General features: G+C 49.7%; 1 protein-coding gene across 5 annotated transcripts; it reads right to left on the bottom strand.

The window, feature by feature from the left end:
• Positions 1–1,247: 1,247 nt before the first annotated feature.
• Positions 1,248–26,521, bottom strand: FHL3 (four and a half LIM domains 3). 5 transcript variants are annotated; one of them, XM_059868931.1, is made up of 6 exons: positions 26,385–26,521; positions 5,727–5,911; positions 5,475–5,649; positions 4,692–4,861; positions 4,344–4,530; positions 1,248–3,194 (listed from the first exon to the last, which is right to left on the bottom strand). In XM_059868931.1, exons 2-6 carry the CDS (start codon positions 5,880–5,882, stop codon positions 3,043–3,045), a joined length of 840 nt encoding a protein of 279 aa, XP_059724914.1. In that variant the 5' UTR covers positions 5,883–5,911; positions 26,385–26,521; the 3' UTR covers positions 1,248–3,042. The 5 variants fall into 5 exon arrangements, with proteins under 5 accessions (XP_059724914.1, XP_059724915.1, XP_059724916.1 ...); XM_059868932.1 differs by having other exon boundaries at positions 5,727–5,908; positions 26,385–26,519; XM_059868933.1 differs by lacking the exon at positions 26,385–26,521 and adding an exon at positions 26,361–26,383 and having other exon boundaries at positions 5,727–5,908.
• Positions 26,522–26,617: the final 96 nt, after the last annotated feature.

Raw genomic sequence — 26,617 nt, 5'->3', positions numbered from 1 at the left:
CTCAGCTGGGAGCCTCTGGGCTGGAGCTGCTCACTCACCCTCCAAGGCCCAGCGCAGCACCAGAGCCCAGCCCAGGTCACAGGGCAGCAGCAGCAACAAGAAGAATCGTGCTAGAGCTCCATCAGCCAGCAGAATAGAGCCTTTGGAGCAGGCAGGAATGTGCACACACCAGTGCCATAGTCCTACAGAGGCACCCCTGGGCTGTGCCCATCCTGCCACCAGAGCAGCACCCACAGGAGCCCAGCCTCTGTGCTGGGAGGGCTGGAGCAGGCAAGTCCAGAGCAAGTCATGGCAGCTGTTGGTGAATGTAAAGGATCTGTGGAAAATAGTTTTGTATGTTAGGGAATACATGGCTCCCTGACTGTTAAACATGAGTAAAGAGCATGCAGCACGCAGGGAAGGCTGCCAAGAGAGACCACAGATATCCTGGCTGGAGGCTGCAGCAACATCTACCCGAGGAGTGCCCTTGGAATGTGGTGGTGTGGGCAGGCAGTGCTCACTGCAGGGTCAGCAGGCAGTGCTCACTGCAGGGCAGGGTCAGCAGGCAGTGCTCACTGCAGGGCAGGGTCAGCAGGCAGTGCTCACTGCAGGGTCAGCAGGCAGTGCTCACTGCAGGGCAGGGTCAGCAGGCAGTGCTCACTGCAGGGTCAGCAGGCAGTGCTCACTGCAGGGTCAGCAGGCAGTGCTCACTGCAGGGCAGGGAGGCAGTGCTCACTGCAGGGTCAGCAGGCAGTGCTCACTGCAGGGCAGGGTCAGCAGGCAGTGCTCACTGCAGGGTCAGCAGGCAGTGCTCACTGCAGGGCAGGGTCAGCAGGCAGTGCTCACTGCAGGGTCAGCAGGCAGTGCTCACTGCAGGACAAGGAGGCTGCTCTGCACAGCGGGGCTGGGTCAGTACCGCAGCCATCCCCACAGTCAGCCTGCAAGCACAGAGCAGCACCCCACATCCTGCTGGGGCCTGTCCTGCAGAACTGCCTGCCTGGACAGACAGCAAGCACGGACAGATGGACACCCCCAGCCCCAGGAGGCCACTGCAGCCACCCAGCAGGAGGAGGGAGATGCTGTTGCTGTGCCACAACCACAGGGCTGGCAGCGCTGATGGAGGGCTGTGCTTTGGGAAGGCAGGCATGAGCACTGTGGAGGTTGCCTGTCCCCAGAATGGGATCAGGGGTGAGGCAAGGCTGAGCAGAGCCAGCACCCACTCAGTGCAATGCTCTGTGCCTGCTGTTCAAGAGACACAGAAGAGAAAGTGTCACGAAAACAGTTTATTGTATAAAGCTGTAGGAAATACAGAGGACGCTGAGGTTTAGGACAATTCCTTCTGGAGATGGCTCCAAGCTCCTCTCATAATAGCAAACACACAAACTCTGATTTGCTGTCATCAAAGCTTCCAAACAAGGATTCAACAAGGATCTGAACACAGAGTAATAACACTTCAACATGCATAACATTTTCTGTTCCTAAGTGAAGCCTGGGTGGGGGGCTAGCCCCTTTATCCTGTAGTTGTGTACAAAATGATGGATATTCATGACAAATGAGTACAAAAGAGAAAACACCCACAAGAACAGGTTTTCAGAAAAGCATGTGGCTGACTAAGCAGGAAAGCAGAGTTGGCAAAAGTGTCCCAGTGAGACAGAAGCAGAAAGATGTAGAGACAAGGCAGGCATGAGCATCCCACTGGGAGGGGCCTCAGCCCAGGGCCAGCTCAGCCATCGGGCAAGGATTGCTCAAGGCCTCATGTGAGTCTGGGATGGCTCAAGACACCCTGCTTTGCAGTTAGGGCCAACTGGGACCTGGGCAATGCAAAGTCACCCCCCCCACCCCCACCCCCACCCCCCAGGTGCATCTTTGCTTTGATTCTTGTTTGGGACCCAGGGAAGGATGAGTGTGGCTGGAAAGAGCCACTGCTCCCTGCCTACCACTGGGGACACAGGCAGCCCTGGAGGAGCAGGTTGTGGACATCCTGCTTTCCCCTCAGCTGCTCTCTGTGCTGCAGCCCTGTGCTCCTGCAGACCCTCCCAGCAGCTACTAATCACAGGCACAATCTGTGGGCAATTCTCCCTTCCCTGTATTAATTATCTCTGGTGCTCCCAGTGCTGCTGGCAGCTGGGCTCTGATAGCAGTGCCTGTCCCAAGGATCCTCATGAGAGGGATGGAGAAGGAATAAAGCCCTGAGTGCTCTCAGCCTTCAGCATACCCTTATAGGGCTCTGCCAGATGCACCTGAGCATCAGCAGGCCAGCACTCCCAGCTCCAGCTCAGCCACCCCAGCCATGGGCAGTCACAGCACAGGTGGATGGCAATGGGGTAGGTGTGGGTGGGCTGAATGCCCTGTACCTACAAGTGACTTGAATTCCTCATTCACAGCTAAGAGAGCACTGCCATGGAGGTGCTGAGCAAAGGGTCAGGCCTGCAAAGAGTCAGGTGCTACAGAATTCCAGAGGTGGATCCCATCTGACAGGATGTATGCTCTTCTCCTGGCCACACTGCAGCCTGGTGTCCCCAAACCTCTAGAAGAGAAGACAGTGCCCTTCATGCCTGGGCCAGCTGTGCATATGGGAAGGCTGTGCAAAGCCAGCTGTGACACAGGCCAGCATGGCCTAGCTGCATGGCCCCGAGACACTGTCTTGTGTCACCTAGAGAGAGGAAAGCACATGGAGAGGGAAGAGAGGTCGGTGCCAAGGGGTGAACACATGCTTGCCAGCACGCAGATCCAGCAGCCCAGTGCCAAAGCCGCTCCTGCCCTTTGCTCTGCTGGGGGCCTGGGCTCGTGCCTGGTTAGACTGGAAGCAAAAAGAAAGAGTAAATAATGGGGGGGGTCTCGAAGCTCCTGTTTCAGCTTTATTTAGCTTTGACTGCACAGAGCCATAGCACAGCGTACTCTAGCCTGCAGGGAGGGGGCACAGGAACCCCCTGAACACACCGCGGCTCGGGCTCAGCCCCCATCTCCTGCGCCTCGTGCTCTGCCCCCGCAGTGCTGCCGGGGAACCTGGCACAAAGGCCCTGGAGAACAGAGGAGGCCCTGCCCCGCCGTGCCCTCGGGGGCTCACAGGTCGCTGCTGCAGTCACGGCACAGGATCTGGTCGTTGTCGGGGATGAAGCCCTTCCCCACCAGCGAGGTGCTGCAGCGCGCGCAGTTGAAGCAGTTGTGGTGCCAGTGACGGTCCTCGAAGGAGACGTATTTGCCACCACCAAAACCTGTGGGAGGGACAGAGGGCAGTGTCAGAGGCTGTGGGGAAACAGGGATGAGCTTCCTGAAAACACTGCTCATTTCCAGGTCAGGTTTTCACACATAGCACTGGTGGTGGCACCCAAAACACAGCCCAGGATCAAATAATGTGAATCTTGACTCTGGTGGGGGAAAAGCACTAAAATTGCTTCAGAGCAGATTTTGCAGGGTTGATATACTTGGACCAGAATAATGTTTTTCTCCTCTAGGAGGAGCTGGGACAGGAGCTGCACCATCACAGTGCATGAAGTCAGACAGAACTTTCCAAACATGAAAAGTTTTGGTTTGGCACCAAAACCATGCACATGCCACGTGGCTGTGTGTCCACTGTGATGTCTGAGAGCCAGGCACCCTAAGGGAGATCTGTGTGCCCAGCTGCCCTTCAGAGACCCACGCTCAGCCCTGCATGGTCCCTAGCAGGGCTCCTCACAATGGCTGAAAGCTCTGCCTGAGGGGCTGCTGGCAGCTCAAACCCTGGAACTTCTCCAGAAGTTTAATCGAATCCTGGGAAGAGCCATCCAGCCACCAGCTCAGGCCCAGGCTCCTGCAGAGGCTCCACAGGAGTTTCCTTTCTCTGCTGGCAGTTGTTGGACTGGTGAGCTGTGACCCTCTTCTCCCCAGGGCTGCAACAAACTGATAAGGACCAGGGGGGAAGTGGGTGCCTGGGAGCTGTCCTCAGCCAGAATCATCCTCTGAGTCACCAGCTGATTCACAGCTTCTCCTGCCTTCCCAGCAGCAAGAAGCTGGGAATTGCAAGGGGGAAGGTCAAATGGGGGAGGGCAGAAAGGAAGCCAGACTCTCTTAGGGGGTTCTGCAGAAGAGGATCCCTTACTTCCCCTGCCTTAGGCTGGTACAGCAGGTCCAGACTCCCCTGCACCAGGTACTGCTGTAGGCTTTCCCTGTCTGTGAACAACCTTTTCACAGGACATGGTAATCAGTATCAAAAAAGGCAAGCCAGAGACATGAGATCATGCTTTGAGGGGTCACTTTGGAGTCTTTACCTGTGGGTAGAGGGAATTCCACCCACAGAACACAGCTCCCCACTGTGAAAGATGCAGACAAAGGGACAGAAGTAACCCCAGGCATCACAGGGCTCCTCAGAGAGCTGTTCTGCTCACCTGTGATGGGCTTTGTACAGGCACTGCACTTCTTGGCATAGAGGTTCCCAAAGCACTTGATGCAGTACGGGTTGTCATCCTGGGAGGTGAACTGCTGCCCGGCCAAGGGGGTCTTGCAGCCCGTGCAGACAAAGCACTCCTTGTGCCAGGGCTCATCCCGGTAGGTCACTCCTCCCTTGGTGAGGGTCTGCAGGAAGAGAGCACGTGCTGGTGACACACAGGCAAAGGGAAACAGCCCAGCCAGGGTGCTGGCACCTGAACCCTCCTCTGACAGGGCTCAGGCAGGAGCAGGGAGCTCCCTGTCCCTGCAGCAGAGCTGGGGGCTCTGGGCTCTCAGGGCACACGTACCTTTTTGCACCGAGTGCAGCGAGGAGCGAACTTGCTCTCGTAACAGGGGACACAGTAATAATCCTTCTTGTCTGGGATGAAGGACCGTGACCCAATGGGCTGCTGGCAGCTGCTGCATATGAAGCAATGCTCGTGCCAGGTCTGGCCATTGTACTCCAGCTTACGGGAGCCTGCAAAGAGAGCCCTGCAGTGACAGAAGGGAGCAGCACACACGCATGCAGAGACCTGGGGGGCTGGGCAGGATGAGCTGTGCTCCTGCACACCCGGCTATATGGTCCCCTCCCCATGGCAGTTCAGGACATGGAGCTGGAGAGGGGGCTTCAGGCCCACAGCACAGCCACAAGGGGAGGGCTGCAGGAACATGTCCCCAGCACTGGCACAAAGGCCATGGCAGAGATGCCTGACGTAACCTACATCTGAAGATGGTGCCAAAATAGCCAAGTAAAGACACACACGCCTTTGCCTCAGGCCTCCTCCAGAGACACTCACACATCTTCAGTCATTCTGTCTCTTCTTGTCAGCATACAGCAGAAAATGCCCAGGAAACCCTTTGTCATCTCCTCCCTCATTCACTTCCCCATTTAAAAGGGGAACAGATAGATGAGGCTGCTGTGGTGATCACAGCATGTCCAGCAGTGCTGTCTTGCTGGACAAACAAAGGACAGGAGGGCAGGAAAACAGAGACCCAACTCTCTTCCATGCTGCTCTCATGCTGGACTGCAGCCCCAACTGACACCAAGAGACCAGGAACAGAGTGCAATGCTCAAGTCCAGCTGCTCCTACCTGGCATGACAGTCTTCTCACAGGCGATACATTTGGAGGAGAACTCGCTGCAGTAGCAGTCGTTGCACAGCAGCTCCTTGCCCTGGCAGGTGAACGGCTCGTCAGCCAGAGAGCGGTCGCAGCGGAAGCAACGGAAGCAGTGCTCATGGTAATGGCGGTCCTCATAGTACAGCTCCTGGGAGTACAGCCAGCATGAGGAGGGGACCAAAGGCCTTGGGAGCTGGCCTGCTTGTCTGCAGGGCCTCTACTCACCCTGCAGTCGTGGCCGATCAGCTCCTTGCACTCGTCGCAGGTGTTGGCGAAGTGCGCGTCGTAGCAGGGGATGCAGTAGGGGCCATTGTCCATCTGGATGTACTTGCGCCCATACAGGGACTCCTTGCAGTTGTCACAGTCGAAGCACTCTGTCATGGTGCCGGTCTGAGGCCCTCCTTCACCTGCTGAGATCGGGGCAGGTGTGGGTCAGTATCAGCTTAGGCTGTCTGAGATGTCCCTGCAGAACCCTGCCACCTCCAGAGTCCCCGCACTGAGCCAAGAGCTGCTGTCAGCACAGGGGACAGACCCACGCTGTGCTCCTGCTCTGGGGCAGCATGCATTTCCCCAAGAGCCTGCACACATCAGGGCCTGCAATGAACCTTGCTTCAGGCTTATTCTCCAGTTTACAGCTGGAGAACTTTGGCACCACTCAGAAAACCTGGACATGTCAGCATGCAGCTAAGCTTTGCTACCATTCTGGGAAGTGAAGTGTAAAATAAAAAGGGAGAAATTTCCTGCATTAAAAGTTTTGGTTTGACACCAAAACCATGCACATGCCACGTGGCTGTGTGTCCACTGTGATATTTGTGAGCCAGACACCCTAAGGGAGATCTGTGTGCCCAGCTGCCCTTCAGAAACCCACGCTCAGCCCTGCATGGTCCCTAGCAGTATTCTTCACACTGCCTGGGGGGCTGCTGGCAGCTCAAACCCTGGAACTTCTCCAGAGGTTAAAAGCAGCAGCTCCATAGGGAAGCAGAAATTGGGCATTCTGCTCTGTGCCTTGTCCCAGCAAACTGTTCTGCACGTGTTGCTCCAACTATAAACACTCTCCAGGGAGAAGCTGCAGGGGCAGATGGGTGTTTCACAAGCACCTGTTGGGGCTTGGCATGAAGGAGATCTGACATCTCTCCTTGCTGCTTATCTCCCTCACAGACAACAGGTTTATGGAACAACTTTGCTTTCTTTGGAGCATTAACTCCAGAACAAGACTATCTTCCTCCTGTTTAACTCAGCCTGGTTATTCCTAAACAGGTAGTTTTCCACTTGCAAAATCACACCCTTCTTTAACCCAGGGTTGCTGTCAAGTGTAGACAAGCCCACTGAGTTACAAGGGAGCTGTCAGCTGCAGAGCACCTTCACTGCTGAGCTCTTCACAAACCCACCCACTTCACAAAGAGCAATTACAGCTCAATCTGCAGTTAAGCATTTAATGGTCAGGGAGCTCCCTCCCAGCCCCTGCACCCCCTCCCCACAGCCAGCTGTAGGTCGGGAGGCAGCCTCCAGGGCAGGAGCTGATCCAGACAGCTCTGACTCACAGCCCAGAGCTCCCCAGGGCTATTCTTGGCCAAGCCACACAGCTCCCAGCTGTTGTCAAGCCTGGTATGTGCCGATAGGACTGATGGAGAATAAATCCAGTGCTCCCACACGGCTACGTGACCAACGGAGGGGGAACAAAGTTCCTTTTCAGACACTGGTTACCAGCTGCCACCCAGGCCACTGCCCACTCCGTGCCCTCCAGTGTGGCAGCCCAGCGTGAGTGGCTGTGGGAGCAGCTCCACAGCCTGTCCCTGCCAGCAGCACAGGCTGGGGCCAGTGCTCCACCAAGCCTCCCCCAAAGCTCCAACCTGCAGAACAGGGCAATGCCCAGTCTGATACTGGGCACAAGGCAATGCCCAGCCTGATACTGGGCACAAGGCAATGCCCAGTCTGATACTGGGCACAAGGCAGGCACATGGGTGCAGGGTGCTGAACTGCACCTTGTGCTGCCCCCAAAGTGTCCCTCCCCTCTGGGGCACCCCCGAGGTGCTCCCCTGACCCCCACACAGCTCCTGGCTGCTTCTCACCCACTGCTGCCCTCTCTGCCACCCCACTTGCCTTTGCTCCCTGAAGCTACCTGGGACCTTTCTCTCTGGCAAAGAATTATATGAAATTTCCAAATCTTCTCCTCCCCAGCCCTGGTGAAGGGAACTTTCCAAGGTGTGCCTGTACTAAGACCTGTAATGAGCATTCCTGGCCTGGGAGCTAAGGCACTGCCAGAGCAGGGAACTTCCATGTTTCTCAATGGGCTGTACTTTAGCTCTGTGGTCCAGTAATACAAGCTCAGAGGACATCAGAAAACACAAAGGAAGAAAAAAACCAACCTGAATGAAGAAGGCTGGGATTTTACCAGTGATGAGGAATAATCCTCCTGAGCACCACTACCCTGACCTGATGCTGTCAGAAGAGGAAGTGAAAAACAAACCCCTCCAGGAACGATATACCAAGGAGGACCCTAAAGCAGTGGGCCACTTTGAGCAGTTTTTCCCCAAATCTGTGCTCCTGCTGCACACTGGGAGCTGAGTGCTGCTCCCCAGGCTGGGGGTGCAGCAGAGCCAGGCCCAGGAGCCTCACGTGGCCAAGGCTGCAGTCAGCACACACAGGAACAGACTTTGTGCTGCCTTTTCAACAGAACAAGAACAGGCCCAGGAAGTTTGCTCAGGGTTATTTGTGTTAGATAAGCTGTTTGCTCCCTTTGTTCTGCTCTCAGATGCAGAGCTGGGCAGGAGTGTTGAAGCCTGGGCAGCGCCAAAGCAAACGCAGCATCTTCATCCCTGAGATGTGGTGCTGTGAGACAGGAAGAGAAAAGTAGGACAAAAGAAATGGAGTACAAGAAATAGTAGAAAAGCCCACAATTCTTACTGTGATTGTAATGATGAACCTGGGAATTGCCTTCATTATGAAAGACAGAGAGTTTTAAAATGCATTAAACCCTCCTTTAATCGAGGCTCAGACACAGAAGGGACAATAGAGGCAAAGCTCCGGTGCCAGCGAGCATGTGCTCATCGTTTGCACCACCCTGTAAACATCAGCTGTGTCTTGAGTGTGCTGGGCTGATGGCAGGAACGCCTTCAAATGCTAACCAAGGTGTTGCCCTATAATGATGGGATTGCAGCTGCAAACAGGGTGTTTGTGCATTGCCAGATGGCTCCGGTCTGGGGGAAGAGGCTTGCTGAAGCAGGAACCTTGTACAGGGAGATGGTGGAGCTGGATGTGGGATATTGCTCAGCTGTCTCACTAGCTGTTGGAGGGCAAAAATAAACACAGATATATGCCTGCAGCTGCCTCCTCTTTCCCTGTAGTTCCCTGAAAGATGTAGTTGTGCTCATGGAGCAAAGGAAGTTCAGTTTTTCTCCTGTGCCCGTGAACAAACAGCTTTAGGAACAAGAGCTCCACTCACAAACAACATTTAAAGTGCTCCACGATGCAAATCTGATCAGTCTGGAGCAGAGCTCAGAATAGCCTCATGTAAGGAAAAGGTCAGCAATTTGTTAAGGAAGCACAGCAAAGTCCACTTTCTAATTAGAGAGTAACATGCACCCAACACCACCCTGGTGTCATTGTCCCAAGCCATGGCTTAGCAACAGCCCCAGGAGATCATTGCATTAATTTTAGCACCAATAAACCAGGGATTTGTTATGCAAAGGAGGCAATACAGACAGAGTAGGCCTGACCCACACAATCACTGATGAGTCTGACAGGCCTGACCCACACAATCACTGAAGAGTTTAACTGGCTTTTTGAGACAGTTCATCCTGCAATGAACTCCTTAGGTCTGGAGCCTTGAGTGTGTGGTGAACCTGTAACCCCATGTAACTTCACACCAGTTTGTTTGTTGTCAGCTCACAACCAGCTGCTCCACAGAGTCACCCTAGAGTAATCCATGGGGTTATTCCTAGGGAAACACTTCATCTTTCCAGGACACAGGAAAAGACCTGCTTTTGACTGTCTGTCAGGTCCCTGCCTATTCTCACCTCCCCACGGCTGTCTGAGCATAAGTATAAACAATTGCAGTTCACACCTAAACAGACACACAGAAGAGAAAGCACCACCTCACTGGGACAGGCAAGTATTCCCCATGTAAGGATGAAACCGTCCAGGGACACGGCTTTGAAAGACAGTCCCCAAAGCACTCCAAGGTCAGCAGAGGAGAAGAACACTTTTTGTTCCTGCTAGCTTTCCAGAACCATTATGGGTCCTGGAATCTGCATGAAATTGTTTCTGCCTGCTGCCGACCCTAAAAGGCAAACCAGCTGCTTGCTCTGAGGAGCAGCTCCAGCCCCTCCGTTATGCTGGGAGTGCTTTCATTCCACGTTTCCTGACACCACTTCTGGGCATCTGCACAGGGTCACTGTGCACCCTGGCCCCAGGCCAGCCCAGGTTCTTGGGGATAGGGCTGCTGTGGGGGTTTCTCCACACTTCTCATGCTGCTTCTCATGCGTCCCTGTGCCCTGCCACGCTGCTCCCAAACCCACCAGTGCTGCTGCAGACCTGCAGCATCCCCAGGGCTGTCAGAGGAGAGCTTGAGGTGGCTGGGGAGAAGTCCCAGTGCTCCCTCAGGGTGACCCAGCCTGCATGGGGCATCCTTGGGAGCAGCGTTGCATCAGAGCTTCACCTGCCTGCTTGCAGCACCAGTGAGTCACTTCCTGCCCTCAGCTCTGGCCTCCAAGCTGCCTTCCAGCCTCAGCCTTCCTCAGGACAGCTCTGAAATCTTAAGTAGGAAGAAGGGCTCCAGCATGGCAAGGAGGAGATTCTTTGCAGGGACCACCAGGACAACCACAGGCATCACACGGCAGCTTCCCCATCACCAGCACAAGCAGAGGATGCTGCAGCTCATTTCCCCAACACACAGGGAAAGTTTGGTTCTTACAGTGAGCCTCAGAGGCAGGAGATAAGCAGATCAGCTGGGTGTATGGCCACATCCTCCCTGCACCACTGGGGTGTTGTGCTCATGCATGTGCACACACCGAGCTCTGCTGAGCAAGCTGTGCCTCAGCCTTTCCCCAAGCATGGGCAGGACACCCTCCTGCCCAGAGCTGTCATGGGCTGCTCCAGGCTGTGCAACAGATTGAGTAAAATGGCTGGCAACACTCTAAAGAAACACCTTGCATTTCAAATAAAATAACTTGCTGTCAGCAAGGTAGCAGCTTCCTGAAAATGCCCACAGCTTAGTGGGGAAGCAGCAGAATCCGTTAAAACTGGAGTAGCAGACAAGACAAGCCACAAGACCTAAACTGTTGCATGACTTTAATACAGTCTTAGAATGACAAAAAAAGGGTTTCCCATTGTTCAGGGGAGATCTTTGAGTTGCTCCATCCAAAGAACAAAGCCATATCACAGACTGCTCCTGGCAGCTCTGCATACAGATAAAGGACTGTGCCAAAACCACACCTATCCCATAAATGTCTGATTGTACTCTTAAACAGAATACAATCAGCAAGAAAATCACACCTGCCTCCAGCCCCCAGCCTGCCCAGAGGTGCCTGCAGGAAACTGTGACAGAGACATCACACCTGGTCCAAGGTGAGCAAGGGCAAGATGCCACCACTGCTGTGCTGGGCTCCTGAGGTAGCAGCAGCACAGGCAGAGGCACAGGAGACAATTCAGCCCTTGCCCTGAACTTACTTTCTTTAAGGAAAGTTAATTCTACCAGGGTCTGAGAAAGAAGCTGAAGAGTCCCTACTATGCAACCATAAAAATAGAAACTCTGCCAAGTAAAAAAACAGGGAATGATTTCAGAGTTAAAAATTTATTACTAAACATCTATAGGGGTTAACTAACTATTTTAGGTTCTGAACAAAATCTTGGTCTTTCAGAGGTGTAGCTAACAGCAGTAAAACTATTTGGGAACACGCAGAGCAGGCAGCCTATGTCATTCTGCTGACATTAAATTGGAATGTTTGCTCAAGAGATCAACTGTTAATCTGATTCAAAATGAGCACAAAGTAAGCAAATTCTGTGCACTCAACAGGAAGTCAGGAATTGAAGTCATTTGGGCACTTTGGGCCCATAACATTCAAACAGACCATTAACAGATGGAAGAAGTCTGAGAGCAGAGGAACAAGATAGGAACACTCCAGAAACTTCTGGCCAGCTCTACACAGACCCTTCTGTCAGGCAGTTAAGAAACCCATGGCTTAAAACCATGCCAGGAGAGGTTCTGGCCTGTCTCTGAGGAGGCTGCAGAGAACAGAGAGACTCCTCGTGACAGGTACCTTTTGTGCCACGTGCTGGTGACAAGCAGGGGACACTGGCAGCCAGGCACAGCTACCACTGAGCTGGGGTTGGCTCAGGGCAGCAGCTGCACACATGGTCACAGTGGCCATAAGAGGAAGAAAGATGCTGAAGCCAAGTTTCAGGGAATGTGACTGATCACAGGAGCTTTGGTGTGATCGGAGGAGCAGGAGCTGCAGTCCAGGGAAAGGGCTGCTCCTGTCAGTTCTCAAAAAGGAGCAAAGGACAGGTGTGCAAGTACTCTCAATAAGCACCTTGTGAACATGCTACAATCTTGCATTGAAAGTTTAATTTTGGACTGAATTGGTTTATACCCACGTAACCCACAGCCATATCAATTCCTCACTGCTTATCTAACGTAACAATCTGAGGACTCCTGGCACTCGTGTTTTCAAGATCTCTTTGCCCCACAAAATAAAGGTCATATGCAGTACAACAGAATTCAAACACGAAAGCGTGACAGGAAATGACTAACTGCACACTGGGGCCAATGTACCTTCATCTTGGATCAGCTCAGCACACAAGAATCTTGCAACTCAAACAGACATCACAGCCTATATGCAGAAAAAATAATCTGACTGCTCTAGTTGCTAGTTCTTGGGGCCTGTGCATCTCAGAGTAGATATTACTTCAAAATAATGTAATTCCGCTCTATTTCCCTGAAGTTCTCTCACAACTGAATCCTTATGCTGTAGTTTGCACTTTTCCTTCCCTTAGAGACAGCTGCTTTTTTAAATGAGGATGAAGCCATTCTTATTTCTGAGTTGATTGATAATTTAAGTTAGTATTTACAAAGCTTTTTGCAGTCCTTAATAAAAGATCCTTATGAGATTACACCTCTGTTTTGCCCAAAGAAGCAATTAAGGGACTGCCTCAAGCAGTGGACACAGCCCTGGTGATGGTGTTTTTAGCTCATGTCCTGAAAACCAACCTGTACAATTTGAACCCAGTCCCTATTCCCTGTCTCCCCAGCAAGCCTGAAAGCTCTTTTGCTGATTAAAGCTCTGCTCAGCTTCATGTTTCTTTTCAATAAACACAGCAACTTTGACTTCCAGTAGCAGGAAAAGACACATATCCCAGACACGCTTTATTTAATGCACGCCAATTACTTAAAGGGCAAAGTGAATTTTTTCACCAAATTTGGTCAAAATGCTCCCTCTTCCGATTTGATTCTTTGCCTCCCAAACACAAGCATTTGCAGTTGGTTTCTTGCATATAAGCAGATTGATGGAGAGAGGTAATGTGCATCTGAGCTCTGGCAGTTTTTGCTTTTTGGGGCACTCCCAAATCAGCAGAGGGAAGAGAAAGGCAGGAAGGTGACAGGAGACGCTGCAGTGACACTTGTGCACTCTCTCTCTGCCAGATCCCCGAGGGCCTCCCCACCTGTGCTGGCTCTTGGCCCAAGGAACACGGACACTCTCCCTATAAAGTGCTTTTTACAGCTGCTGGTGTCCCTTGCAAGCAAAGGCAATGCCAGCCCTGCAGCATCAAGCATGCGAGCAGCTTCTAAATCTGGGGGAGGACTGAGTCCTGGCAAAAGACAAATTGTCTCATGTTACCACCCCGGGAACGGCTTGGCTTGATGGTTCTCCGAAACAAAAACGAGGATCATTTGTTGCCCGGGAGATGCTGTGTGTGCCAGCTGCAGCCCTCCCGAACAGGGCAGCGCTCCCAAGGGCAGCACAGCCGAGCAAAGGGGACAGAAAGGGGACAGATGGGATGGCTGAGAGGGGAAGAGAACACCTTCCAGCCACTGCCCTGCTAGGGTAAAAGTGAAACAAGTTCCCTTCTGTGACTGAAGACTTCTCTGCCAGGTGATCTGGCCAGCACATGTCATTTACTTTCCTGATACAGAGCTGGTTATCTTCAAACCATTCTCATTGACACCTTTAAAATGACTCTTAAATACTGCACAATTTAAATAACAGAAGCCATCAGTTGCAATTGTCACGTATTTTACATAACATCTCTACAAAAAAAACTCCTTGCAAGTACTAAAAGGAAATTTGCAAGATGCAACATGCACTCCTGTTTCTGGGCAGAAATAGTCTTTGGTGGCACCCATGAAAGGGAAAGCTGTGCCACATCCAAAAGACTATGTGGAAACAGCTTTTTTAAGTGACACAAATGCCCACAAAATGTATGAATGCTTTTCTATCATGCAGCTACACATGGAGCTTCCAACCCCATCCCCTGCCCACTGGACATGTCTGTGTCAGAACTGGAGCTGCTGCTGGCAGGCAGCTCAGTAAACATGTGGACTGACTGTGCCTGAAAACTCAGAAAGGCAGGAAAAGCTGTTCCTTTAAAGAAAAAAAATCCCACATGAACAGAAAAGAAGTAACAACATCAAGAGTCCCTGATGAGGTCCATGGCTCCTTTTCAGAATCTCATTCTCTGATTTTCATCTGAGATTTACAAGGAAACCTACACAAAGCACATCTCTCAGAGGTTAAATAGGATCAGAAAGACCAGAATTTTCTCTAACAGAGGCTCCTCTCTTGGCAACTTTCAGCTGAAGACCAAGAAGAGCCGCTGTCAGCCCTTGAAGCAGATGGGAAGCAATGCCTCGTTTCTTTGCTGCAGGGAAGGTGCTCCACACTCACTGATGCTGATGTGCACTCTGACTGTTGGGAAAAAGTTCCCAAAGCTGTTCACATGCTCAAACAGCCTGAGGATCAGGGGCTTCACTGCAATGCCAACACCCTCCCTCTGTTCTGGAGCTGATCAGAACAAAAGTGTTCCATTCACAAGCTATTTGTCCCAAACTGGCAAACCCTGGAAATAAAAGCTCAGCCCAGTTCTGTTACCTTGCATTGCTGACAGCGATGGAGCAGCAGGAACCCAGCTGTGCCAGGGTGCTCCTCTACCCTCACCTCACAGTCAGGTACAGCAGGTGCCACCAGCCAGACACTCTCAGGAGTAAACCAGCACTTCACTAGCAAACACTCAAGTGCTTGTCCAGCAACAAAAGCACTCATATCATAAACCAAGGGTGACATCAGCACGGGATTGTATTTCCTACAGGAGTTTAAATGTCATTACTTGTGACTAGAAATTGGACACTTGCAGTAAGTTACTCTAAATTTTCACAAGAGACTTGATTCCAGTTTTGTGTAGACATATTTCATTTCCAAAGCCTTTTTACTGCTACATGTCATAATGACAGAAAAAAAAAAAAAAAAACAAAAGAGAAGAAGCAAAACTCCTAACATAAAGTGTAAAACTCTTGAACATCATTATCAGCCTGACTTACCAAGTCAGGTGCTAACAGAGTGAGCAGCAGAACCTGGATTGTCACTTGAAAGGGTCAGTGTGGCTCAAACAGCCTGATCTACTCATTATTCAAGGTCTCTGCATTGCCCTCTTCCATTTTTATGCAAAGTTCTGCTCTACATCTTCTTCTAAAATTAAAACTCCAAGCTATCAAGGACCTGAAAGCATTATTTCATCATCCTGTAGTTATTGCTGTTTCACATGGCATGAAGCACAACACAATCTGTGCACCTTCACCAACCTGACGTGCAGTTAAGATTTCCCACACTCAGCTCTGGGCTCTCCAAAAGCAACACATCCAACACTCCTGCACATGCACATTGGGCCAGATTTAATCTTTCTGTGAGTTATATGGTGTTTGCATAGGGTTGTGAAATAGCAGAAATAAAACTTTTCTTGGCTGAGATAGATGCAAAACACGCTGTGCACTTTTTTGCTTTTAATGACTCTTGGTGAGTTCCACTACTAGTCTGTGTATTCCAGAATGTTCTGAGTTAGGCACTCAGCAATTTTCTTGATGTCAACTGTTCACTGAGTTAAAGGGAGTCACTGTAAAGGGAGCCTTTACATTTAGATGCTGCCTTTTCTTTTTGAAAATGTGCCAAGGAAAGAGGAAGATGAGAATAAATAATCCAAATTTAAGGACACAAACTAAAGATTTACCTGGGAAGCAGTTTAGCTCCCTGATTCTCTACTGGCAGTGACACAAACATATGTGATGATCCAGTGCAAGATCATTAATGCAAAAAGTCTTCAGTTTCCAGAGCTGATATCCCACACCTCTCATTGGATTGTGGCTTCCTCAATTCCCTAACAGCTGTCAGCAGCAAAAACATTATTTACCCTTGTAATACCCACAGGTCAGGGAGTAATGCGATCTCCCTCCTGGGATTTGCACCTCAGAGAGTTCTGGCACTAGGCATGGCCTGTAGACCTAAAAATGGAACCAAGATCCAAGTTCCATCTTTCTTCTCCTTTGGAGATGCAGCACATACCCCTGTCAGTGGAAACTGTGACACCCACCAACGTGGGGTACAGACCTGCACCTAGAGATTGCACAACCCTGACTCTGTGAGGAGCAGGAGAAAAGGGAGGGGGAGAAGGAGGAGAGGGACATGGTCTTTAAGGTGCCTTCCAGCCCTGTAACAGACAGACACAGTGCTGTGCTGTCACAGAGCACAGCTAATCCAGAGTCCAGATCTCCCCACCAACACCATGCCTCTGCTAGCTGCTCCTGCTATTTAAACTTGGGGGTTTAGCAGTGAGCAGGCTGAGCTGGCAGGCAGAACTGGGACAGGGCAGCACCAGGAAGTTATGCACCTGTTCAAAATGGGTTCGTTTCTAAGTAAGGAAAAATCCACGTTTCCCTTAAATGAGGGTAGTGGAATTCCAAGGTGAGGTCAAAAGTCAGGAGTGTAGGCTGGTGCTGGAGCTCATGATGCTGACAAATGCAGTCCTTGCACTCAGGGACAGCTTAGGACCCATTATTTTTTTGTTGTCTTCCCATCCTGAGCAATATCCAGAAACACTAACATCAGGTGTGGACCTCAGAGAGGAATTTTTGTCTTCAGCTGTGCTGAAGGTTAGGCCTTCCAGATACATATTTTATATGATTCCCTTTCTTTTGTTTCATTAGAAGAACTACAACAAGACATTTTTTACAAGAAGCCTGAATGCACATGCAGGTTGTGTATGATCTGCAGCCACACAGCCCTGAACCACCCCAGAAATTACCTCTGACACACTCACATGAAGGAAATCTTGTGGGCTTGGATCATTCAAGAAATAAGGTTGCTTTACAGCTACAGGAACAACACATGCATTCTAAATGGGTAAGATACAGGCTAAAAAATAACTGCTACTTGTTTTAACAAAGTGTATTTTATATTAAAAAACTTCCTTAAGACCTTAAGAGACAGAGCTGAGCCTAGAAAGGATTTTTATGGCTAAACCTGAAAGCAGGGATCTAGAACAGAACTAGTCCATTACATTTCAAACCTTGATCCTGGGTTCTGCCTCAAGCAGCTGGGATTATTTTTCCAGTTAAGCAAATTCCTGTTTCTAAAACCCACTCTGATATTTAAATAAATTTGGAGAAGATGCTGAGTAGTCACTCTGATTCACAGATAACAAGGTCAGAACTGCATTGTTTGATGGATTTCTAAGAGAACACTTGAAATTTGGGCAAACAAAATTAAAATATCAAGGTCATATTTACATTCCAGGGTAATAATTAAATACTTAATATCTTGTGGTTCCACTATTTTAGGTTTTTCTACACACCAAAATATTTAGTCATGTGAAAACCATCTGTAGCAGCTGGAAGACATTCATTTGGCCTGCCAAGATTAATTAGTTTAAAAATACATAAATAAAGTGTTCATTTTATTTCCAAAAAGCTGTTGCTCTTGGTTCTCTTAGGGTGCTGGTGAGGAATGCTTATGGAAGGTTCTCAAAAAGATCTCTCAGATGCCAGTTTCACAAATATCTGTTAAGTAAAACAAGGCCTGTGTTTAGGTTAATGCTCTTCTGGACTAAGCCAAGTCATTATTCACAGCAATAGGAAAACTAGCTTGCAAACACTTCAATCCCTATTTTTAGGGAAATCTCTCAAATCCACAATGCTGAAATCTGCTTTTAAAAATTGATAAAAAGAAATTTCTCCTCAGGACTGGGGCTCAGATACCCGTGTTTAAGAATTACAAACCTAAGTCTCCAAGCATGTCGTTTCTCTCCAAGAAGTTCCTGCATAATCTTCAAAGAGCTTTTCAAAGTCAAGTAAACAAGACACCCAGCTGAAACTGTAAAAAGGGCTGAATTTGGCTTAGTATCCATAGGGATCACTTCTCTGGCCAACAGCTTGCAAAGGGTTATTTCTTGGCTCATCATTTTTGTTTTGCTGGAAGATGTTGAGGTTTTAGTGAAGTTTCTGCAGAGCATGCAGCAGCATTCAACATTTTTTGCTCAGCTAATGAGTTAAGTCATCACAGCCCTCCAATGGCTTGAAGATTATGGGTGTAGGAAAAAGGGAATGCTCAGAGAGGGGAACTTTTGAGCAGTCACCACTAAGCTGTGGTTAAAACAGACACCAATGACTCTATTCAGCTCCCAAACCTCAGACAGTTTCCATTTTCTCAATAACAAAGCATTTTTGTGGAATGAGGTAACAGCTTCCATCTGCCAGGTCCACATCTCCACTAAGATTTCTCAAGAGTGTGGCTGAAGAGAGGGCTGGCCAGCAGAGCCAGAGGCAGGAGAGTCCCTTTTGCCTGGGCAACACAGGGACAGACTGCCATGGGACAGACGTGGAGAGGAGCCTCTGTGGCACCATCACACAAACTCTCCTGGGAGTTGGAGTCACAAGCAGCCTGGAGCAAGCTCCACACGCTGCACAGCTGAAGAGTCAAAAGGGAAAAAGGTTGAGGCTTGTCACTATGGATGGCCAGGGACAGGCAGGAGGGAGCAGAATGGGTGCCACAGGTCCAACAGCCCGTCGTGGGTGGGTCATGAGCAGAGAGTGTGTGATTTAGAGGCAAAATCAGGCACACAGTGCCAGATGCACAGTGCAAAGGGCAGGGCAGACATCCTGCTCCCTGAGGACAGCACTGCCCCTGGGACTGGCCACTCAGGCTGCCATACACTCCCCCACACCTGAAATAATAAATATCTGAGGCAGAGCAGTCACAGCCTCAGAACACAGCCTGGGAGAGGGTTTGGTTTTGTTCTTTCCTCATCTCTTGAATTTGGCAGCCTATATTTTGACCTCTCAGTTCCAGGGATGCTGAGCACCCAATCATTCTTTTGATTTCAGACAAAGCCAGCTCATTTCTTCTGAAAAGCAGATCTTCATTTAGATCCAGATGAAGATTCCAGCTCCTGCCAGGACCCCCTCATCTGACTCTTGTCTCCCTGTGAGTGGCCAGTCACTCAGCTCCCTGTCAATTTTGAGACTCCCAGCTCCAGGTTCAACCCCCCCATCTGGTTCTCCCATCTAAAGCAAGGCAATTTTCCAGTTGGTTTTCTGATGGCCTTCGCATTCCTGTAACACTTCCTCTTGGAGTTTAGAAAACATTAGCACTAACCTCCTCACTTTCTAGTGCAATTCCAGCTGTGTGCCCACATGGATACCTGGTGAGTGGCACCTTCCTTCCTGGCCAAAGCATTTCCCAAGCCCGTTTTCTTCTTATGAGGAATGCTGCTGTCAAATGTCAAAAACCCACACTGCTAATACTAGCCTTCCACAAGGTCAGCCAGAGAGGACTTCCATCAAGGATGAGCTTTGCTGGAGAAGGCTCCCTGGGGATTATCAGAATAGTACAGTCAAGCCCAGATGGCCACAATGTGCTGAGCACATTTCCCGCAAGCACAGCAGCCAGGCAGAGGCCTCTACAAATCCAAGTCCACCCTGATTTCTGCCATCTGCTGAACACTGAGGGCCAGGCTGAGGCCTTTGGGAAAGGTCAGGATAGTCTTACAGGCTCTCGAGATATTGCTTTTGTTCTCACTATTTGCTTCTCAATTCCTTCGTTAGAAGATACTAATCTCTCTGTAAGGCAGTTACTTGGAGCCAGGACTTTAGATATTATTGCAAAACATATGCTTAAAAGAGACTGGAAATTATGCTGGCAGTGTTACAGAGGGGAGCAAAGCACTGCTTTGGGTCAAAACAAACAAAAAAAAATGTAAGCTAGTAAGCAATTCCCATGCAACAGTTTAGGAGAGCCAGCAAAAGCTTCTTCTAGAAAGAAAACAATGCTGTGAGAAAGAAGCTAATGAGAGCTGGCTCTTGGAAAAATAAAAGAGCTAGTAATGAGCCAAAAGCACATATCCAAGAGAATCTTTCTGGGAAACCGACCCAAGCCTTTACACTGGAAAGCCCTGAGGGACTAGGGACCTTGAAGCTAAAAGCTGGCAAATTACTTCATCAGTTAAGGTTGGTCTCAATGTTTCCTACTGTGTAAAAATAATTTGTTTTAGCCTACAGGTCTCTACAGAGCACTGGGTAAATTCAGGCTACTTCCTTTGGGAAGGGAAACAGAGTGCCTGGCAGAGCCCTGCCCAGTGGGATATTTTCAGGGGTTTCCCACCAGCACTGACAGCCCTCCAGCCCAAGGCTGGCTGGCCCAGCACACTCAGACCTTGGTGAATGAATTCTGCTGAATTCCCTTGGAGCTGCTCTAGTGCACTGGGCACCACGTGCCCATTACTGGAATGGGAATATCCCCCAAGCTGTCAATGATTACAACAACATGATGAACATGCCTCTGTAAAACCACCTTCTGGAGGCTCATTCACCCACGATGGATGCACTCAGGCCAATGCTCCTGATAGATCTTGTTTTCTAGAGAGATAAGGAGGAGACTTTGTTCTCTCTCTCTCAGAGATTAGTTCCTGCACCCACCAAGATCTAGGTGCTGATACAGAGTGGCAAAGGCAAGGTCTGTCTTTGCAGCCCACTGGTTCATTGCCAGTCCAGCCACAACACCACACCAAGAGCACAAGACAATGAATGTGTGCTCCTGCTCCAGCCGGGCTTCTGCGTCAGCAGAGAAAATCCCCACATTGGCAGGGGATGGCAACGTGCTGTCTAATGCTTTCTTTCTCTTCCAACTCTTCTGATTCATGTTGCCATCTTCCTTGCAACTGACCTAAATAACATGTTCAGGCAGCACTGGAAGTGTTTCCATCTCATACTGCAATAACAGTGAGATCTTTGCATCTGGGAAGGGAATTTCACAGGCAAGTCACACCACAGGTGAATTAACAGCGTCCTTCTCAAGAAAGGAACTGAAGCACCCTGTCTTATCCCATCAGGGAGACTTCCTGGCTGCAGGAGAACAAAGGTTGCCCAGGAGCAGGGAAAACACATACTAAAGCTGTGCCCAAGCCCCAGCAGATCTGAACAATGTGGGCAGATTACTCAGTTACCTCATTTCCAGGTGTGCTGTCAGCGTGAGCCATGACTGGCTTGGAATTAAAGAGGTAAAATTGTTCCTAGATCTGGACTTAGTCTGCATAATTTATGGTAATTATTGCTCAGTAGCCATTAATCCTTTAATGCCATATCACACACTCAGCCCTCAGTTCTAACTTTTTGGTCATCACAGACCATCCCACTGCAGCAGGGGCTGAAGGACATGGTGCAGGACCACACTGGATCCAGAGCCAAAGGTCTCAGGAAGGGAAAAGCAAAGAAAGCCACTGTAGAAGGACTCCAGTAGGTCAGCCCTCTCCAGACATACAGTGAGTATGTGTGCTGGTAACAAACAGGCACTTAAAGCAGCCTTAATCCCAAACAATTACAGACCTCTCCAGCTCCTCACCACAGCACCAGCTGTAACTCAGGTGTCCAACAGCATTGCATCACAGGAATACAGGGGCAATCCCACCCCTGTCACTCCACTGTGATACTCCCCCAATCTCATTCTTCCCTTGACTGTAAGCTGGGGCACTTCCAAAAGTAAATATCCATGTAAATATCTCCATTCCTTCCAACCCCTAGCAGACTGTAGATCTCGGTGTTACCTTACAGCAGTGGCCCTCACAGGCTGTGTGCTGAGGAACTGAAAAAGTCAATTGAAAATGCATTTATTGCCAACAAGGAAAGTGACTGTGGGGAAATAAAGAAGAGTATTCTGAAGCTGCATGCCCTGCCACAGCACTTCCAGCTTTCAGGTGAGGCAGTGCTCACCTGGGGCTGGTGCACTATACCTTGCAAGGCAAGCACTCAACAGCCTAACAGAGCCTCAGCAGCCTAACAGATGCCTTTCTTATTCTGAAGATACACATGAATGCAGATACAGTTCCCCTTTTGCAATAGAAAGGAAGTTATACTTGATCCGTACCAACTTTTTTTCAGGTAATTGAGCTTCAAAACTCAAGCAGAAAAGCTGCCAGCAAAACTTGTGCCTCTTTGTGCTACAGTTAGTCTGTAACAACTATTCTGAATGTGTTATCTCTAGTTTTTATTAGCTCATATTTACTTTGGCTGCACATCCAAGCAGTCATTTAAACAGGGTGAGAGAGGAAAATCTTGGACTTGCAACAATGGCCAAGCAGTTTAATCTACCATTGGGGACAAAGACTTGACTCCTATTGGCGTGGAGTGCTGGCAGGGTCAAGTGTAACATGTGCTGGAGGAAGCACTAGGGAAGCAGATCTCTGACTGTTCAAACAACACCAAGCATTTCCTTGAGCTATTCAGAGTTCTCTTTGCCCCTCCTGTGCAGAGAAAACAGCTCCAGCTGTCCAGTCACCTGCGCTGGCTTCTCCACTCACTGGATCCATGGCAGTGGTGGCTGCCAAGAGCTCCAGGTTAGATGCAGCACATTCCTCATTCCTCACAGCTCAGATGGTCAAAGCTAAGTTAGGAAGCAGTCAAGATCATGTCCTTGGCATCAGCACCAGCTTGGTGCTGGAAGATAATTTATATTCCTGAGCAGAACTGGCACTGGGCAGACTGGTCATAAACATCAACAGACTGTTGCTCCAGCCATGACACCAAACAGAAGGGTCCAGAATTAATTTTTTTTTTTTTTTTTTAATTTGGGAAGTTCAAAATACTTCATATAAAAGAACTCTGCAGATTACAAGTGGGGGGTGATCTACAGTAACATATTCAGAGGCAAATAAAAAATGAAATTAATTAATATTAAGAATCAGATGACCACAGGCCAAATCAAATCAAATTGAGACTACACCAAGAACAAGAATGTAAATGTCAGGATTTTTATTCCATTGCTCTTTGGATCCTGTGTTAAGACATTACTAAATAATTCTTGATTATTAATTTAGCCCTAAAGAACGTGTCCTTCTGATTCCTCCCAGAGTAATATTATTCTCCCCCTGTGAGTAAGGGCAGAATAATTTGTTAAAATTGTTCTCCATTTAGCAAGTATCTGCAGACAAAGTGGTCAGTTCTGCTGGGGTGAAATACAGGAAGGTGGAAGCCATGTGGCATTCTTCAATTTCCCCTTTCCTTTCACAATCAGACCCTTGATATTTTCTTCAACAGGAAAACTGACATTCCCCTTCCGTGTTAACTGCTGACAATTGTATTTTACACCTGGTAAAACCAGAGCAAAACGGAAGGAAGAGAAGAAACAAAGACCAAGGACTTTTCTCAGCAACTACATCTCCACAGAATGAAGTATTTTCCTTTTCCCACCTCAGAGCAGACAGACCCAGTAAACACACCCCAGCCTTGGTGGGAAATGCCCCCTCCTCGCTGGTGAGTGGCTGCAGGACAGTGCCCACTGCAGCACCTTCCCAGAGGGCAGCCACAAAACCAAAACCCTTCTGCCACAACCTCGCTTTACAAGTCACCCTAAAGCTCCTGGTAGTAGTAATTTGAAGATTAAATACTACTGATAAAGCTTTTCTGCCCCCTAACAAGTGGTCTTCTCCCTTTCCTAGATACAGCTAGTATTTAGGGTTACAGCTATCCCCTCCTTTTGAAAAAAACCCCACCTGAGTAAAATACTTAAATTGATTTTGATGAAGTTCTCCCTGAATTTTTCCAGTTTGGCCATAGAAATTGCACCTATTTCAGCAGAAGCAAAGGCCCCTAAGGAATGAGCCACTTGCACTCTGAGCAGAACTGCAAACATCACTGGCAGCACTTCCTGCCAGAGCACCTGGGCACTGTGCTGGGCACGAACAGCACATCTCAACCAGGAATGCTGAACACCAGAGGAGAAATTATTTCTTACTTGAGCAATTAAAAGGAATTATGGAGCTGTTTGTCCTGTTAAGAGGTTTGGCTTTTATTCAGAGCAGCCAGACCCCAGTTTTCTGGGTAACTTCTTTATCACACAAAAGGTGAAGCAGAGCAACAAGGTTTAACTCCTGTTTCTCTCCTGAGGTTGCTGCTGCAACTGTGGCTCATCAAGCACAGCCTCACATAAGCTACAGGCAGCAAAAATCCTACAGACATCAATGAGGATCCTGGTGCACCACCATGAAAATCTTGTGCATCAGTGCTGCAATCACCATAAAAGTTCTTTTTAAGGGAGAGGGCATTGGAAACACTCTGAGTATTGAGAGTAATCAATTTTTTCCACCTTTCTGCTGGCATTTCAAACTACAGCCAACCGTGTAACAGCAGAAACTCAGCTGCAATTAGGAGCACAGCAGAAAGCACCTTACCTCATCAGGCAAGCAATAGAGCAAGCAAGTCCTGGCTGGGAACAGAACACAGTGCTTCCAGAGTTGGTGCACTGGGAATTTTGGTAATCTGCCTGCAGGGAAGTTTTTTCTGGCTCCATCAGTTAAGAGTTCACCTCAGTCTTGAAGCTGCTATGTCCAAAGCCAGAAAAGAACGTGGCTAAACTCATACCCCTCAGAAATCCACTGACAGCCAGTGAATACTGCCTACAGTCATACAGGACTGGTACACTACAGACAAAAACCCATGTGTCATCAGGGACACCATGATGACACCAGCCAGGAAACAGACTCCTGCCTTTTCCTCCCCAGGACAGGATGACCTGGGAAAGGTGAGCAATCCTACTGCCAGCTGTGTTCTGGGACAGCAGGGCTGGTCCAGCACCTGCTCTAGAAGAAACCACAGTGCAAACCAGGAGCTGAGCTGAGGGCAGGAGTGCTGCAGGAACAGCAGCCACCTCCTGTCCTCCCAAAGGCTGGGGAACCACAGTGACCCTCAGCATCCTACTCACCTCTCAGCTCTTCAGATGCTGTTCTGCAGGCAGGGGAAAAGCACAGATTTTACCCCAAGGGGCATCTCAAAAAAATCCAAGACAGAGAGACAGGGATGCTCCAGAAGCTGAGATCATGGAACAGTTCACAGGGCCTCCCTGCTAGGGAATTCTGGCTGTTTCCAAACACTGCCCTGCCTTTAGTGTGTCCCACCACTCCCTATGCACAGGTTTATGGAGTTCACACTCCAAAACATACCTTTTGCTGTAGAGCATCTGCTATAATTAGTACCCACAACTAACCATATCACCTATTTTTTTCTCTCCTGTGCTATGCCAACATTTTAAAAAGTGTGCAAAATTACAGACCGAGCTGGGTAAGAATAAAACTTCTACTGACAATTCTGTGCCTCAGAGGAAGTGGTCAGCAAGAAGAGCAAGGGAACAATACAGTCTCCATGTTAGGAAAAAGGAAAGAGAGGGTGGCACAAAAATAAGATAGGAGAAATGTCAGACTTCCTCTTTCCTCTTTGCCTATCATGAAGTTAAACCACATATTGACACAGGAAATCAGGGAAATAAGGCAGCTTTAACATCTGGGCAGCTAGAAGAGCCACAGATTTCCTCCAGAGAAGAGTCAGAAAAGTAAAAGGAATGTCCCTACACTCCTCCCTAGAAGTCTGTGCTGCCACCAGGATGCTGCATCCACCAGAGCTTCGCCCTTTCCTCTGCTCCTAGGAATAGGTTTTCTACTTTGGAAAGATTCCTTTATTGCTTTCAAAACTGGGAAACACTGAATGTAGCAAGTTCAGATTTAAGTAAAGAGACCTCGGTATCAAGTCCTGTCCCGTGAAGATACATAACCCTGGCACATCCTATCCGTTTGTGCTGCAAGCCTGTGGAGAGAAATTCCTCCCACCACGCTTCACCCAGGCTAACTGGAAAAGTTTATCCAAAATCCCCAAGAGTTCTCATGAAAGTGTCAGTGGTTAAGGTAACCACAAGTACAGAACTGGAAACAGATAAAGAAAACAGTAAAAAGTTACCTGTAAGGGAACAAAATCTGAAACATAACTGTGTTGAAGAAAAAGAAAATTGCAAAGATCCTGAGCTATTTTTTAATGTGAGATTCAAATTGTGACTTCCGAGTCTTTGTCTAACACACACACACACAAAGCAAGGCTTCGAGTCTTCTCCCGTAGCTACCCTGGGATTCTCTGGAAAAAAAAGCAATCACTCCAGATGTGCTGAAAATTTTCCTGTGCTACATTTGAGCATTTGGTTATGGTTTACTCCCGGGTCTGCTGGTCGGGTAAAGTCTCAGCACTCTCTTCGTAAAACACTGCTCCAGCTCTCAACTTCGCAGTCTGGCAAAGGGGCACGGCCCAAAGACTGTGGTTTTCTCCTTGTGGAAAGCGGTGCGCATCGTGCTGCCGGGAGCAGAGCTCTCCGGCGAGCCACGTCCCTGTACGGCCACCGTGACCCCGGCAGGGTCCCGGGGGATGCCCCGACCCCAGACGGCACCGGGGACACGGTGCCTTCCCTTCAGCCCCCCGGGGCACCCCCGCCACCGCCCGACCCGCCCAGGGCTGCGGGGCCACAGCGGGCAGCGCTTCCCGCCCCCGGCCCGTCCGATCTGACCTGACCCGACCCGGCCCGGCCCGGCCCGACCCACCTGGTCGGCGTCCCGGGGCCGCGCTGCCGCTCTCGGTGCCCGGGCTCTGGGCAGACCCGGCTCAGCTCGGCGCCGCTCCTCAGCCGCGAGCGCGGAGCCCGGCCCGGGGCGGGGCCGGGGGCGGCCCGGGGCCGGTGCCCGCCCAGCACGGCGCTCGGGCGGCGGGAGGCGCTGCGCCGCCACCAGCGGGGGTAGCGGGACGGTCCCGCCGCGATGCTCCCCGTGCGGCCGGC

The sequence above is a fragment of the Haemorhous mexicanus genome, chromosome 27 (genome assembly GCF_027477595.1).
Source record: "Haemorhous mexicanus isolate bHaeMex1 chromosome 27, bHaeMex1.pri, whole genome shotgun sequence".
Taxonomy (NCBI): Eukaryota; Metazoa; Chordata; class Aves; order Passeriformes; family Fringillidae; genus Haemorhous; species Haemorhous mexicanus.
The sequence above is the reverse complement of the archived record's forward strand: the minus strand, read 5'-3'. Positions and strand labels throughout refer to the sequence as shown.

Excerpts from the sequence above, each read along its gene's own strand:
- FHL3 (XM_059868929.1), bottom strand. Across the intron at positions 5,650-5,726 it reads TGATCGGCCACGACTGCAGG|GAGCTGTACTATGAGGACCG; the intron begins GTGAGTAGAGGC and ends CTGTACTCCCAG. Across the intron at positions 4,531-4,691 it reads GCTGCACTCGGTGCAAAAAG|ACCCTCACCAAGGGAGGAGT; the intron begins GTACGTGTGCCC and ends CTCTTCCTGCAG.